Source organism: Chinchilla lanigera, unplaced genomic scaffold, assembly GCF_000276665.1.
Source record: "Chinchilla lanigera isolate Chin_1 unplaced genomic scaffold, ChiLan1.0 scaffold00145, whole genome shotgun sequence".
Taxonomy (NCBI): Eukaryota; Metazoa; Chordata; class Mammalia; order Rodentia; family Chinchillidae; genus Chinchilla; species Chinchilla lanigera.
The window spans coordinates 287,331-304,354 of record NW_004955546.1 but is presented as its reverse complement, the minus strand read 5'-3'; the positions used below and the strand labels follow the sequence as shown (position 1 = coordinate 304,354).

General features: G+C 36.8%; 2 protein-coding genes across 2 annotated transcripts in view; one reads left to right on the top strand and one right to left on the bottom strand.

The window, feature by feature from the left end:
* LOC102026677 (zinc finger protein 709-like) overlaps window positions 1-2,200 on the top strand; it is a 4,736-nt gene extending 2,536 nt beyond the window's left edge. Inside the window, exon 4 of the mRNA XM_013508424.1 lies at window positions 42-2,200. Within this exon, the coding sequence (XP_013363878.1) occupies window positions 42-765 (724 nt within the window). The 3' untranslated portion in view covers window positions 766-2,200. The remainder of the gene's footprint in view (window positions 1-41) is intronic.
* A 13,833-nt stretch (window positions 2,201-16,033) lies between these two features.
* LOC102023850 (zinc finger protein 433-like) overlaps window positions 16,034-17,024 on the bottom strand; it is a 128,331-nt gene continuing 127,340 nt past the window's right edge. Inside the window, 2 exon segments of the mRNA XM_013508418.1 lie at window positions 16,034-16,471; window positions 16,473-17,019. Of these exon segments, the coding sequence (XP_013363872.1) occupies window positions 16,330-16,471; window positions 16,473-17,019 (689 nt within the window). The 3' untranslated portion in view covers window positions 16,034-16,329.

Genomic DNA, 17,024 nt, shown 5'->3' with positions numbered 1-17,024 from the left:
TATGTATGTAAGTACTGTGGCAAAGCTTTCAGCACACGTAAATCTTGTCAAATACATGAAAGACTTCACACTGGAGAAAAACCCTATGTATGTAAACAATGTGGTAAAGCTTTCACCACCCGTATATCTTGTCAAATGCATGAAAAACTTCACAGTGGAGAGAAACCCTATGTATGTAAACAATGTGGTAAAGCTTTCAGCTTCCGTACAAATTGTCAAATGCATGAAAGACTTCACACTGGAGAGAAACCGTATGCCTGTAAACACTGTGGGAAAGCTTTCAGCACAAAACGTCATTGTCAAACACATGAAAGAGTTCACACTGGGGAGAAACCCTATATATGTAAGCAGTGTGGGAAAGCTTTCAGCAGAAACACTCAATGTCGCAGTCATGAAAGAACTCACACTGGGGAGAAACCCTATGTATGTAAACAATGTGGGAAAGCTTTCAGTACACATGGATATTGTAAAATACATGAAAGAACCCACACTGGAGAGAAACCCTATGTATGTAAGCAATGTGGGAAAGGTTTCATTAGGTACTATGATTGTAAAATACACGAAAGAATTCACACGGGGGAGAAACCCTATGTATGTAAGCATTGTGCGAAAGCTTTCAGCACGCACCGTGGTTGTAAAGAACATGAAAGAATTCACACTGGGGAGAAACCTTATATATGTAAAGAATGTGGGAAAGCTTTTAACCAAAAGAGTTGTTGTAAGAAACATGAAAGAACTCACACTAGAGAAACACTAGTTATGTAAGCAATGTGGAAAAGTTAGCAAAAGCAATCATTGTCAAAAACATGAACTCACACAAGGCAGAAACATGCAAAAATACTGTGGAAAATTTTTCTGCACATGCACAGAATGCGTGTAAAATAACATGAAAGAATTCAGACTGGAGAAACCCTTTGCATGTAAATAATGTCAGAAAGCTTTTACCACACATGGTTCTTGTGAAATACATGAGACAACACACAGGGGATAAAACCTATGTATGTAAGCAATGTGGGAAAGCTTTCAACACGTGGATTTTGTGAAATACATGAGAGAACTCATAGTGGAGAAACTCTATGTATGTAAGCAATGTGGGAAAGCTTTTAGCAGAAACTCTGTCAGATTCATGGAAGAATTCACACTGGGGAGAAACCCTTTGTATGTACAGTGTGGGAAAGCTTTCACCATACATCAGTATTGTAAGATTCATGAAAGACTTCACACTGGAGAGCAGCCCTGTCTGTGCAAGCAATGTGGGAATGTTTTCACAACAGACAGATCTTGTCAACGACATGAAAAAATTGACAGTGGAGAGAAACCCTATATATGTAAACAATGTGGGAAAGCTTTTCCCACAATCCAACATTTGCGAACACATGAAAGAATTCATACTTGGAAGAAATTGTGTATATAAGCATTGTAGGAACAATTTCACAAGGCAGAGTGAATGTAAAGTACATGAAAGAATTCACACTGAAAATTCATTCTATGTATATAAACAATGTACAAATACTTTCTGTACACATAATAATTCTATATTCATGTATTCATATAGGAAAGAACATCCTGGGCAGAAATCCTATGTATATAAGTAATGTGGGAAAGGTGCTAGTCCACATCCATCTTTAAGTACATGAAAGAAACCTCACTGGAGAAAAACTTTATACATTCAAACCAAATTTGAAAATCCTGTGAAAATTTTTCATACAGTGGAGACCTGAAATAATGCCTGATGTTTGATGCCAATACATCTTCACAGATTTTCCAGAAAATACAGTTCCCATATAAAATTGTCCTAAAGTAGGTGCATAGTGTTGTTTTCAGTAAATCATTTATACATATCTATATTGTGTATTTGTAGGGTTTAATATGAAAATATTGAGTTTACATAATTTTGTATTTTTAAATGCTGAATACATAGTGTCTTTTAATTAAATATGTTGAATTGGAAAATGTACTTTTTAGTTTCAAGTATGGTGGTTTTCTATGGACTTAATGTTTTTCCTTCATTATTGGCAGATACAGGCAATATTGCATATTTTTCTTTCCTACTGGAGCCAATCTTATCATTTCCATAATTTTTTTTTACCATCAAAATTTTATGTTTCATGTTTATATTGCAGTTTTAATACAGTGTTAATTTTTCCACCGTATGTATCCAAAATAAACCATACTGCAAGCCTTCTGTACAAAGAAAAAGTTAAACACTTGCAACATTCAGTGGCACTTGGGAACAAAGCAAGCCCAGAATTCAGCAGGGCAGACATTAAGTTCTCTAGTTACATGTCCAGCATCTGATGTAATGTGTGGTAAGGTGGGAACTCCAAAAGACTTTGGTGGCTCCACTCGGCATTTCCAGTGGTTGTAGCTACCATGCCTTCTCTCTTGAGCTAGCTTTAATCCCTCCCTGCAGGTTTACTCAGATAATCCATGTTGCTGTTTGCGCCGAACTTGTTCAGTCTCCACTGCACCTTTGGCTTTACACTCACAGTTTCACCCACTGCCTTCTCAGGGGCACACTGTCTGGCCACCAACCCTTCTGAAGTCGGTGTGGAAGCATCCTTAACCCTATAAATGTAGCATTCTGCATGTGCTTAAATCCAGTACATGTGCGTTTTGCCAAGTTCTGTTGCCAGCTGGAGAACCAGCCAGGCTTTTGTCTCTCTTGGCTGTGGGGATGAAGTGCACGAATCACTGGGCACTCTGAATCTTATTCTGAGGAACAAATTTGCTATGCTGCCCCCATTCAGTAACATGGTGCAGCTTCCCCCATTATGGAACCCGGTGCTCTGTGGCTTTCTCCTCAAAGCAAAGTCTTTCGCTTTTGCAGCTTTGAGGCTGCAACGATGGAGACTTGCTGCTTGTTGTTATGCCCTCAGGATATGTTTTCTATTCCCCTGTTCCTTCTTAGCAGTCAAGATCTCAACTCTATCTTTGTAGTCCACAGCTTTACTGGAGCTTTGCTTCTTGTCAAATTCACATTTTAAGTCATTGTGCTGTGATCTCTGCTAGATTTGCAGTGTAAATCTGACCAAAATCCCCCAACAATAGTCATGCCACTGGCTAAGCATTTGACTCTTGAAATTTCTTCTGTGAGATTAATTAGTACTGTGCCCTTAATTCAGTCTCAGGCACATTCTCTGGACATGAGCAAAATGCTGACAAACTTTAAATTTTGTTAAGCCATAACTCATCAACTGGAGTCCAGCAACAGCCAGTGCAGTCCTTTCCAGCAAAAACCTGCCAAGCCTGGTGTTTACTGGCAGAATTTCAACCTGTCTTGTGGCCTTCTGATCTCTGACCAGGACCTCCCTTACAGAACAGCCTAAAGCATTCCAGCACTACTCTTTCAGGGAGCATCTCAAATCCTTTCTCAACTTGGCAAAAGCTATTCCCAAAGGCTCATGAACCACTTGGTCAGATATAGTCAAAGAATGACCCCAATTCTGGTACCAACTTCTGTCTTAGGCACATTTTTCTCATTGCTGGGACAAAGTACCTGATACCCAACATTAAGGAAGACAAGTTTTATTTGTCACATTTTGTGGAGGATTCAGTCCATAATCACCTGGCTCTAAGGCAGGGAGGCATGGCATGGGGGTAACAGTTTATGTTGGAAGAGAGCAGCAGCAACAAGAGCAAAAATGGGAGGGTGCAAGCCTCTTTTCCTCCCTTATATTGTATGCAAACTACCTCCTCTGGGGTGTGTGTAGCACATCATCTTCCTACCCTTTTTTTTTTTTTTTTGAGGCGGGGTCTTGCTATGCAGTTTAGGCTGGCCTTGAGCTCACTTTGTAGCCCAGGTTGGCCTTGAACTCATAATGAGCCTCCTCCCTCAGCTTCCTGAGTGCTGGGAGTATAGGCTTGTGCCACCACGCCCAGCTCCTGCCCTTTTTAAAAATTTATTTCAAAGAGAATGATAAGAAAAGCAATACCAAAATAACAACAATGTAGCCAAGACAAAAACAAGCAAAAAGTAAATGATACAGAGTTTGAGAAGAAAAGGATTGTTTTATTACACATTGTTATCTTCAATGAAGTTGCTCGGATTACCAGATGTAAGAATTCGAGATTGATCAAATCATTAAAGAAAATTAAAAAAAAAAACAATAGAAACATTAGAAATGATACAGAGTTTCATTAGACACGATAGTGGGAATTCACCAGTGGTTGTTATATTGCACGTTGTTGTGTTCAGATTAGTTGTTCATATTACCAGATATAAGCAGCAAAATTGGCTGCTATAGTGCTGACAAGATTGCGACTGGGAGGGCTGTTCCTGCAGTGCCTGAGTGCCAGCTTCTGCCCTGCATGCCACACAAGTGGTGCGTGTACCTACCTTCAGGAGAACATTTTAGTGGATAAACCAGTTGACCTGTCTTCAAGATGGTCTTCAGCAAGCAACTATCCTCCCAGTACTTGATTCTAAAGCTGTAAAGGCCTGTTATAGTTCAAAATATTATGTTTAGGGTATGAGAGAATGCATGTCTGCACTTTGACGAAATTTAGTCTTTGGTGGGATGAAGGAAGAAAATACAAAAGCTATTGTCTAGTGGTTTAAAGACTGATTAGAACAAAGAGTCATCTTGAAGCATAAAATTTAAGAACAGATGTTTTCTTTTTGATTCATTAAGATAGTTCTGCTCCTATCCTGGGGCCCCAGTTTTAACTTTAGCATCTGGTATGTTGAACTTAGTGGCATTGATGATCCTGATGTAGTACAACCATGTCTCAAGTAGTACAGCAAGTACTGTGAACAGGAAGCCATTCTCCTTTGCCTAAAACATTTCAGACAACACAACCCTACACACGCTTTTGAATTTGCATTTCTTAAATGACCAGTCATTTGAACATTTTGTCATATATTCATTTGGTTTTTATTTTTTCCTCAGAGAAGTGTGTACTCATCTCAGATGCCCATTTTTGGATTGGGTCTTTGAATTTAGGGGCTTAACTTTTTAATTCTTTATATGTTCTAGATAGAAGTCCTTTGTCTAAGGGGCAGTTGGCAAAAATTTTTCTGAGTTCCTGAGTTTTCTTTATACTGTGTTGTTGATTTCTCTTGATGGGCAAAACTTTCAGTAAGAAGAGATCCCAGTTGTTGAGTCTTTGAAGTATTTTCCTTGCAGTTTTGTTTTTGTTCATGAACTCTCTACCTACCTCTATGTCTTCAAGACTTTCATTTACTTTCTCTTTCATTAGAGCTAGTGCTTCTGTTTTAATATTTAGATCTTTAAGCCATTTTGACTTTATTTTGGTGCATGGTGATAGGCTTGGGTCTAGTTTTAGTCTTTGGCATGTGGAAGGCCAGTTTTTCCAGCACTGTTTATTAAAGAGGGTATCTTTCTTCCAGTGAACATGTTTGACCCCTTTGTCAAAGATAAGGTGGCTGAGTGTCTTTATGGTTGTGTCTGCATCTTCCAGTCTGTTCCATTGATCTTCAAGTCTGTTTCTTTGCTAATACCATGCTGATTTTATCACAGTAGCTTTGTAATATCATTTCAAATCAGGGATTGTAATACCTCCTGCCTTGCCTTTGTTGCCCAGGATTTCTTTTGCTATTTGGGGTCTCTTGTGGTTCTAGATATATTTTAGGCATGTTTTCTCTAGCTCTGTGCGCTATACCAATGGTATTTTTATTGGCATTGCATTAAATCTTTATAACCATTTTGGGAGTATGGCCATTTTCACAATGTTGGTTCTTCCTATCCATAAGCAAGGAATACCTTTCCATTTTTAAAAATCCTCTGATCTCCTTTTTCAGAGTAGTGTAATTTTCACTGTATAGATCTTTTTACTTTTGTTAGATTGATTTCTATGTATTTGAGGTTTTGGATGCTATTGTGAAAGGTATGTTCTCCCTTATTTCTCTCTTCTCTGTTTGTTGTTTCTGTATAGGAATGCTATTGATTTTTGCATGTTAACTTTGTATCCAGCTATGCTACTGAATGTGCTGATTAATTCAAGGAGTCTTTTGGTGGAGTTTTTGGGGTCTTCTGTATAGAGTATCATGTCATCTGCAAATGAAGATAATTTTACTTCTTACTTTCCTATGTTTATTCTTTTTGTTTTTCTCTCTTTTCTAATTGCTCTGGCTAGTGTCTCCAGAACTGTGTTGTGTAGGAGTGGTGACAGTGGACTTCCTTGTCTTGTTCCTGATTTTAAAGGGAATGCTTTCAGGTTTTGTTCATTTGGTCTGATGTTGTCTCTTGGTTTGTCATAGATGGCTTTTATCAGGTTGTATTAATGTCCATCTATGTCAGTTTTCTGTAAGTTTTTTTTATCATGAATAACTGTTGGGCTTTATCAAAAGCTTTTTCTACTTCTATTGAGATGATCATGTGATTCTTGTCTTTTACTCTGTTATGGTGTATTATATTGATTGATTTGCATATATTGAACCATCCCTGCATTCCTGGGATGAATCCCACCTTGTCATGGTGCATTATCTTCTTGATGATTTGCTGCATTCTATGAGGTAGTATTTTATTGAGAATTTTTGCATCTATGTTCATTAGGGAGGTTGGTCTATAGTTCTCTTTTTTGGCTAGTTCTTTTTCTGGTTTTGGTGTCAGGATAATACTTTTTCTCCATAGTTTGGGAGAATTGCTTGTGTTTCTGTTTTTTTAAAGAGTTTGAGAAGAATTGGTATAAATTCTTCTCAAATTTTCTTGTAGAATTCAGCTGTGAATCCATCAGGACCTGGGCTTTCTTTTGTTGGCAAGTTTTTTTTTTTTTTTTTTTTTATTACATTTTCAATATCATTGGCTGATATTGGGTTATTCAAGATTTTTATATATTTGTGATTCTGCTTTGGTAATTCATATATATCTAGGAATCATCCCATTTCTTCTGTGTTTTCCATCTGATGAGAGTAAAGATTTTTAAAGTAGGTGTTGATGATCTTCTGAATTTCTGCTGGATCTGTAGTGATATCACCCCTTTCATTCCTTATTGCATGGATTTGAGTTTTTTCTTTCCTTTTTTTGAGAAGGTTGGATAGACGTTTGTCAATTTTATTTATTTTTTCAAAGAATCAACTCTTTGATGTGTTAATTCTTTGTATTGTTTTCTTAGTTTCAGTTGCTTTCATTTCTGGTATGATTTTTATAATTTCCTCCCTTCTTCAGGCTTTGGGATTAACTTGCTTTTCTTTTTGTAGAAGTTTGAGGTGTAGCATAAGGTTGTTAATTTGTGTTCATTCTGTTTTCCTTATGTTGGAATCCACTGCTATAAATTTCCCTCTGAGGGCTGCTTTCATTGCATCCCACAGGTTCTGGTAGTTTGTATCTGCATTTTTGTTAGATTGTAAATAGTGTTTAATATCTACTTTAATTTCTTCTGTGACACATTGGTTGTTCAGGAGGGTGTTATTTTATTTCCATGTGTTTATGGAGCTTTTGTGATTTCTTTTATCATTTTTTTTTTTCTGGTACCGGGAATCGAACTCATGACCTTGCACTTGCTACGCAGGTGCTGTGCCACTGAGCTAAATCCCCATCCCCTCTTTTATCATTAATTTCCAATTTCATTGCACTGTGGTCCAATAATATGCATGGGATAATTTCAATTGCTTTGCACTTACTTAAGCATGTTCTATGTGCTAGCATGTGGTGTATTTTGGAGAATGTCCTTTGTGCAGCTGAGAAGAATGTGTATTCTAATGTTATTGGGTGGAATACTCTGTAAAGATCTCTTACGTCCGTTTGTTCACACATTTGGTTTAGTTCTGTTATTTCTTTCCCAATTTTTTGTCTAGTTGATTTATCTCTCTTTTACAATGGGGTGTTTAAATCCCCAGTTACAATTGTGTTATTACTTACTTGATTTTTCATGTCTGTTAAAATTTGCCTTCTATAATTAGGTTTGCCTACATTTGGTGCATATATATTTATTATTGTTATCTCTTCCTCTTGCAGTTTTCCCTTAACAAGAATATAATGATCTTTATCTCTTTTGATCATTTTTGGTTTGAAGTTCACCTTGTCTGCAAACAGAATAGCTACTGCTGTTTTTTTTCTGAGTTCCTACCACATGGAGTATTGTTTTCCATCCTTTGACTTTCAGTCTGTGGATTTCTTTTTGAGTTAAATGTGTTTCTTGTATGCAGCATATTGTTGCATTTTGTTTCTTGACCCACTCTGTCAGTCTGTTTCTTTTGATTGGTGAATTGAGGCCATTTACATTAATGGTTATTAATGATATGTATTGACTTATTCTTGTCATGTCATTTTCCCACTGTTGGTTCTGTATTTTCCCCTTCTATTTAACTGCTTACCCTGCTTTACAATTCTTTTGTATTGTTGGTCTTGAGATTATGGTCATTTGTATCTCTCTGTAGATAATCATTCAGTACTCTTTGTAGGATTGGTTTGGTGGTCATGAATTTCTTCAGTTGATCTTTTTCATGGAAGTATCTTATTTCCCCATTGATTTTGAAAGATAGCTTTGCAAGGTACAGCAATCTGGGTTGGAAGTTGTTTTCTTTTAGGACCTGAATTACTTCACTCCAAGCTAGGCCTCCCTGCGCCTAGCTACTCAGTCTGCAATGTCCGCGGGGTCTTTGTTCTCGCGTCCTGGCCTCCGCGATTGGATGGGGCCTACCTGGCTCTGTGCGCGTGTTTCAGCTGGGAATCGTGGTGGTATGCGTCCAGCCCACACTCGGTCCCAGGAGCCCTGCTGCTCCCGGAGAACTCGCTGCCTGGGCGCCATGACCATATTCATTATAGAGAATTTGTTTTTTTGTTTTTTTGGTTTTTCTCCGGTACCAGGAACTGAACTCACGACCTTGCGCTTGTCAGGCAGGCGCTTTGCCGCTGAGCTAAATCCCCAGCCCCTCATTATAGAGAATTTGTATCTCTGCACGATATATGTTGATTCATTTTTTTCTCATTCCCATCCTCTTTTTCAAATCCCCTTCCCCTTCTGTTAAAGTGCTTGGTTTTCATTTTCTCATTTTTTCTTTCCCTTCCTTCCTTTTCCCCTCCCCCTCCCTTTTTCTTTTTCCTTTGAACAGTTTTTTTCCTATTTCACAATACCTATTGACTATTTATGTTCTTATTTACATTTTGAGTTTCTCATGCCAGACATAATGTGATATTCACACATGTGTCCCATTCACTTATGATTATGGTCTCAAGATCCATCCATTTAGTTATAAATGTCTCAGTTTCATCCTTCTTTATGGCTGAGTAATACTCCACTGCTTAAAAATATATCTTTTAAAAAATAAATTCATTGGTTGATGGGTATTTGAGTTTCTTCCAAGATTTAGTTATTACATACTGTGCTGTTATAAACAGGGATGTACATATATCCCTGTGGTATGATTATATTAACTTCTGGGAAGATACCCAGAAGAGAAATAGCTGGGTCAAATGGGATGGCTAATTCTAGTTTTTTTGAGGAATCTCCACACTGATTTGCACAGCCTGCACTCCCACCAACAGTGGAGAAGGGTTCCTCTTCCCCACAGCCCCTCCTGCATTTATTATTAGTTGTATTCTTGATAATAGCCATTATTTCTGGAGTGAGATGGAATCTCAGCATTGTTTTAATTTGCATTTCTCAAATAGCACCTGATGTTTGAACATTTTTTCTTATATTTATTTGCCATTTGTACTTTTCTTCTGAGAAATATCTATACCTGTTAGATGCCCATTTTTGGATTGGGTCTTTGAATTTGGGGGTTGATTTTTTCAGGTCTTTGTATGATCTAAATATTAGTCCTTTTTCTGAAGAACAGCTTGCATGAATTTTTTCCACTCTGTGGATAGTGTTTTCACTCTGTTGATGATTTCTTTTGATGTGCAAAACATTTTAGTCAGATGAAACCCCAGCTGTTGATTCTTTGTGATAGTTCCTGTGGAATTGAGGTTTTGTTCATAAAGTCTTTGCATATCCCTATGTCTTCCAGAGATCTATCTATTCTATCTGCCAGCAGATTTAGTTTTTCTGTTTTTAATATTTAGGTCTTTGCTCCATTTTGATTTTAGTTTAGTGCATGGTGAGAGACATTATTCTAGTTTTAGTCTTTGACATGTGGAAAGCCAGTTTTTTTCAGCACCATGAATGAGTTTTCCCCTATAATAGTGATTTTACTCTGTAGATGGGACTTTGAAGAGGTATAGGGGACAACACAGAGAGAGAGAGAGATGAAGACAAATATAGTTGAAGCAAGGCTGGAAGGCAAGGGATGATCACACAAGCTTTGGGAAGCTGGAGAAGTGGGGAGAAAGAATGAAGGAGGAAGCAAAAGATTATTGAAGCAAATCAGAGAGGTTAGGGACAATGTTCACTCACATAAAGATATAACATCAAGAGAGACAGTCAAGGAGAGAGATAAGATGAATAGAATAGTACAGAAATATATGCATAAATCTAAAAAAAAAAAAACAACAACCCAACCAGGCAATAAAAGGGAAACAATACATACAAAGAAAGAAAAAATAACAAAATTCCTCTTGTGTCCACTGTTCTGTGGTAGTGTCCAAACCAGCATCTCACTAATTCTGCAATAGGATTAGTGCTGGATTGGATGTGCTGAACTTGGCCACTTTATGTGGGGAGCAGTTTTCTGGATGCTCCACCCATGTCTCCTCACTGTCTCTGCATTTCCTCCTGGTTGCTGTGGAAACCTCAGACAGAGACATCCCAGGGATGCTGCCAGTCCTGTGTACAGTTGGCCTCTCCCTCACCTTGTGTAGCCTGCTGTGTTCCACACCACTGGCTTCTCTCATGCTCTGCCCACCTTGTCCAGCACTAGTGGTTGCAAGTCTGTCCTGTGCTGGTTGTCACAAGTCAGAGTGCTGCCTTCCTGGCCAAAGTGTGCTTGTGCCATTTATCACAGGGTGAGGGAGTGCTTGTTTCCCACTCCTTGTCCTAGCGCTGCAGGTGATAGGTCAGAGGGAGTGCTAACTTCCTGGCCCAATGGTGCTTGTGCTGCTGGTCCCTGCTCATGGGGTGGGGAAGTGCTTGTCCTGGCTGTCACGGAAAGATCCAAGTCCCTCTCTTGCACCAATGGTAGGGCAAGAATTGTGTCGTTTCACTCGCCATCCTCAAGGCCCTAACCTTGCTCTCACTAGAGGTTCCAGTTAACAGTTACAGTGTTTGACAGAGAAAGAAAAAGAAGGAAAAAGAAAATAAAATAGAGGAAAAATACTTGGCAGCCTGTTGGACAGGGAGGAGTAATTCACCCCTGTGTGCCAGTGAAATTTATTGACAGCCTGCATTGTCCACTGTTTGCAGGAGATCAAAAGAGGCAAGGGGCCTTGTATTCCAGGCCTATACTATGTGGATTGAGTTTGCCACACTTTTCCACTCCCTCCATTTTATCATTATTATTATTAATCATTATAATTATTTAAATTTTGATACTGTATGCCACTGTTTAACAGGCAGGCATTGGGCTTTATGATCCTCTGGCCTCAGTCTCCCATGGTGATGTGTTTAGAGCTGTGGATCAGCAAGCCCAGTGCTATGGTAAATATTTCATAATCATTTCTATTTACAAAGGTCACAGCATTTGTTTATATTAAACATATCAATTATTTGATTTTATGTCCAGAAAGTGGTAATTTTTGTTCATAGTAAATGTGTGAGGGTCAGTCTGAAAAAGTCCTTGGATTCTTTCTGTTCAGATAAATTTCTGCAAATTTTAGATTTGTTGTGTGTGTAGTGTACTTTTTTCAATATGATACTTTCCAGATTCTAGAACAGAGAACCTGAAGCTATCATAATTTCTTTAACAGTAGAAATGTCTACTTCTTTTTATCGTAAGGCTGTTTGAGACAATTGTTTTGGGATGATACCAAGAAGGGGAATAGCTGAGTCAAATGAGACCTCTAGTCTTAGATACTGAAGAATGTCCACACTGATTTCTACAGGGGTTGCACCAGTCTACATTCCCACAGTGGAAAAGTGTTCTTTTTCCCCCACAGCTTTGTCAACATTTGTTATTGGTTGATTTATTAATAAAAGCTATTCTTTCTGGAGTGAGATTGTATCTTAGAATTGTTTTAATTTGCATCTCTTGAATGAACCATGATGTTGAACATTATTTATGCATTTATTGGCCATTTGTTTCTCTTCTGAGAAGTGTCTATTTGTTAAGGATACACGTTTTGAATTAGGTCTTTAAATTTAGGGATCTGATATTTTTCAGTTCTGTATAGGTTCTAGCTATTAGTCCTTTGTCTGAAAAACAACTGGCTAAGACTTTTTCCCCTCTGTGGGTTGTCTTTTTATTCTGTTGGTGATTTCTTTTGCTATGCCGAAGCTTTTAATTAAGATAAGATCCCAATTGTTAATTCTTTGTAGTATGTCTCATGCAGTCAGGGGTGTTTTTTATGAAGCCTGTTTACACCTGTATCTTCAAGGGTTCTACCTATCTTCTCCTCCAGCAGATTGTTTCTGTTTTAACATTTAGATCCTTGACCCATTTTGATTTCAGTTCAGGGCATGGTGATAGACATGGGTCTAGTTTTAGCTTTGGGTATATGGAAAGTCAGTTTTTCCAGCATCATTTACTAAAGTGGGTTTCTTTCTCCAGTAAATATTTTGGCTCATTTGTCAAAGAAAATGGCTGGGGGTGTTTGAAATTGCATTTGCTTCTTCTAATCTGTTTTATTATCTTTAGGTCTACTTTTTTGCCAGCACCTTACTTTTTTATCACAGTAACTCTGTAGTATAATTGTAAGTCAGGGGTTTTGATGCCCCCTACTTTTCCTTTGTTGCCAAAAATTGTTTTGCTATTCTAGGTCTCTTTTGGTTCCCAAGGAATCTGAGGAATGTTTTCTCTTGTTCTGTGAGGTATGATTGAGACTGTATTAAATTTGTATAAAAATTTTGGAAATATGGCCATTTTTACTATGTTGGTTCTTCCTGTGCAATTTCAAGGAATATCTTTTCATTTTCTGATATCCTGTTCAAACTCCTTTTTCAGACTACTGTAGTTTTCAATGTAGACATCTCTTCTTTTGTCAGATTGATTCCTAAGTACTCATTTTGGGGGGGATACTACTGTGAGGGTGTAGTTTCTCTAATTTCCCACAGTGAGTTTGTTATTTTTGTACAGGAATGTTATTGATTTCTGAGTACTGACTTTGTATCTAGGTATGAGACTGAATTTGGTTATTAAATCTAGAATCTTCTGGTGAAGTTTTTGTGGTCTTCTTTGTAGAGTATTATGTAACCTGCAAATGATAATTTAACTTCTTCCTTTCCTAGCTTCAATCCTTTTATTTCTTTTTCTTGTCTAATTGCTCTAGCTAATATTTCCACAACTACATTGAATAGGAATTTTGACATGGACATCCATGTCTTATTCCTGACTTTAGAAACCTTTCAGTTTTTGACCATGTAATGTAATACTGGCTGTTGGTTTGAATAGTTGGCTTTTATAAGATTGAGATAAAGACCATCCATTCCAATTTTCTGTAGGCTTTTTATCAGAAGTGTTAGATTTGGTTAAATGCTTTTTCTGCTTCTATTGAGATAATCATATGGTTTTTATCCTTGTTTCTGTTAATATGGTATATTACTTTTACTGATTTGCCTCTGTTGAACCATCTCTGAATCCCTGCGATAAGCCCTACTTGGTCATCATGTATAATCTTGATGATTTGCTGCATTGTTTGCCAATATCTTGCTGAGGATTTTTGAATCTATATTCCTTAGGGAGATTAGCCTGTAATTCTGTTTTCCTGGTTGGATGCTTCTCTGGTTTTGGAAGCAGGGTAATACTTCCAGGACTTATTTTGGGAGTGTTGTTTCCCTTTCAACTTCATTAAAGAGTTTGACAAGTAATGGCATTAAATCTTCTCTAAATTTCCTATAAAATTCTACAGGCTTTTCTTTGTTGGTAAGTTTTTAATTACATTGTCAATTTCAGGTGGGCTTGTGGGCACATGCCTGTACTACCAGAATTCATGAGTGTGAGGCAGGAGGATCACTGAGAATGAGTCCAGACTGGGCTACACAGTAAGATCAAGGTCAGCCTGGACTACATAGTCAGATCCTATCTCAAAAAGCAAAATGGTAAAAATATGGTAAAAAATGGTAAAAATGGTAAAAAATATTTTAAATTTCATTGACTCCTATAGGGTTATTTAGAATTTTTATATCTTGTTGATTCAGCTTTTGTAATTCCTATGTATCTAGGAATCGATCAATTTCTTCTGTGTTTTTTATCTTATTGGGGTAAAGTTTCTCAAAGTATGTACTGATGTTCTTCTGGATTTCCACAGGATCTGTTGAGATTTCACTCTTTTATTCATAATTGCATGAATTTGAGTCTTTTCTTTCCCTTTTTGGTATCTGGAATAGCAGTACACTCTACATGTCTTCTTGGTGATGATAAAAAGCAGAAATGTGCTGCAGTAAAGCCACATGTTGTAGGTTGTAAAAACTGACCATGGAGTCTGCACTGTATTACATTCCATGAATTACATCATCTAATTTAGGTATAAAATTGATGTAATTTTAGACAATCTTACACAACTGGTAAAGTTTCTAAGCATAAGTAAGGCTTGGGCAAGCTAGACTGTTCATTGCATTATGGGTATTTAATGCACTGCTCACTTATTTTTTCATATCATAGGTTTGTAATAACATAATCCTGTCAGACTTTAAGCAGTTTTTGTATTAGAGAATACTTATAAAACACCTCATAACATATATCAATGTTAAAAGGATTATAAAATAGGAACAAGAGACCAACTGGGACTCATGCATACACCTTGGCTAGAATATGTGTTTAAAGGCATTTGTCACATACTTTAAACATCAGAGGATGGACCTCATGAACAATGAAAAATATCATTATATAAATACATATCCCAAATTTGTAAGAAAACTGTCTAAATAATAATTTCAAAAATTTCAGTTTTTAATTAACTGATTGGCACATCTCATTAATTAGGTTTTTCTTCATGCCAAAATTATAGCTTAGTATATAAAAACAATAATGATTACCAAAGATAGGATGGCATCACAGCATCAGGGGATAGAATAAAGGCATTTGCCTTATTACATTCAATAGCAACCATATTCTCCAGAACAACTCCACACATGATAAAATTTCCACTGAAAGTATTGTTAGTGATAAATCATACCATCATTTATACTTTCTGGACAATACTATAATTCATGTATCTTTTGGGAGGCAAGATATGGTCCTGCAGTGAAGTGGGACTTAAAGAGCAACCCCCCCTCATCAAAGTTCCTCCTCCTCCTCTGTAGCTGTAAGTTCTTGTTCTGGTACAGATAAGATTGATAACTATATACTGTAAACAGAGTTTATGTCATCTTGTCCTCATAGGATTCATAAGGCCCTGTCTTCTTCAAGGCTAAATTAATTGCTTTGTCTTCTGTACCCTTGACTGTCCCTCCAGTTTCTAAAGTCCAACCCCCTAAACAAAATATATAAAACTATACATTCTGGTGCTCAGTCAATTTGGACGTCATAAGATCAAGCCAAGCTGGTGTGCATCTAAAATCCAATAAATACTCATTTTCCCCTTTGGTCTTTCTGATCTCTTGGGTTCTGCAACAGTGGGACTCTGGCAATAAGAAACTCAGAACAGTATGGTTTATATTTGGTATGTGTGGTGGGAAAATTACAAGCATATGAAGTCACTGCAATGTAAACATGAAAAATTTTCATGTAAAAAGATAAAATTTTAGAGAAATTGTAATATTAAAAAATATACATCATTATGTACGTAATACACAGCGATTTTGAAATTAAAGCAAATATCATCATGATATGAAAAATAAAATTTACTAATCTACCAGCTGGGTGAAAACAATTCAACTTTGTCAAAAACTCATGTTTGCAAGTCTCTGAAAATATATATCAATATGAAATATAGCATCAAATTAAAAGATTTCCTTTGATACACAGAATATGGAAAATACATACTGAAATTTAAAGGAAAAATTGTGCAAAATCCTAATAATGAAAATTACAAAATTAAGATTTTTAATGGCCTATACCTTCAGAAAGGAAAAACAAAATAAACCTAAACAGCAATTGTACTTGAAAGTAAAAAAATATTTTAATCCACCATGCTTAATTAGGACACTATATTTGAGCTCATTCACATAAAACACCTTATGTCAATTCAATATTTTTATATTAAATATTACATATAAATAACCTATGTATCTATAAATAAGTGATTTACTGAAAACCACATAATGTATATACTTTCTGATATCTCCATCAAGAATTTATATTCTTTTGAAAATTTATGAAGAAATACTGACATCAGATATTTTGTATTATTTCTATAGGTTCCTACTACATGAGAAATTTTCATAGGATTTTCAAAATAGGCTTAGATATATAGTTTCTTTCTGGTGAGACTTCCATACATTTGACATGAAATATATACATTCATATACTTGACAATATGCATGTGTACTTAAGGTACTTCCACATTGCTTACATACACAGGGCTTCTCTTCAATGAGTTTTTTTATGTCTATGTAATGAAGACTTAGTAGCAAATCCTTTTCCACATTGCTTACATGCATAGGGTTTTTCACCAGTGTGACTTCTTTCATGTACTCGACAATAATCACGTGTGCTGAAAGCTTTCCCACATTGCTCACATGTATAGGGTTTCTCCCCAGTGTGAGATCTTTCATGTATTCGGCAATGACTGTTTCTGCTGAAAGCTTTCCCACATTGATTACATACATAGGTTTTCTCCCCAGTGTGATTTCTTTCATGTCTTTGACAGTCACGGAGCCATCTAAAAGCTTTCCCACATAGTTTACATATATAAGGTTTCTCCCCCGTGTGAATTCTTTCATGTGTTTTACATTCATTGTGGCATCTGAAAGCTTTCCCACATTGCTTACATGCATAGGGTTTCTCCCCAGTGTGACTTCTTTTATGTTTTTGAATACCACCGCTTGTCCTGAAAGCTTTCCCACATTGCTTACATACATAGGGTTTCTCCCCAGTGTGAGTTCTTTCATGTATTTGACAGTGACTGTTTGTGTTGAAAGCTTTC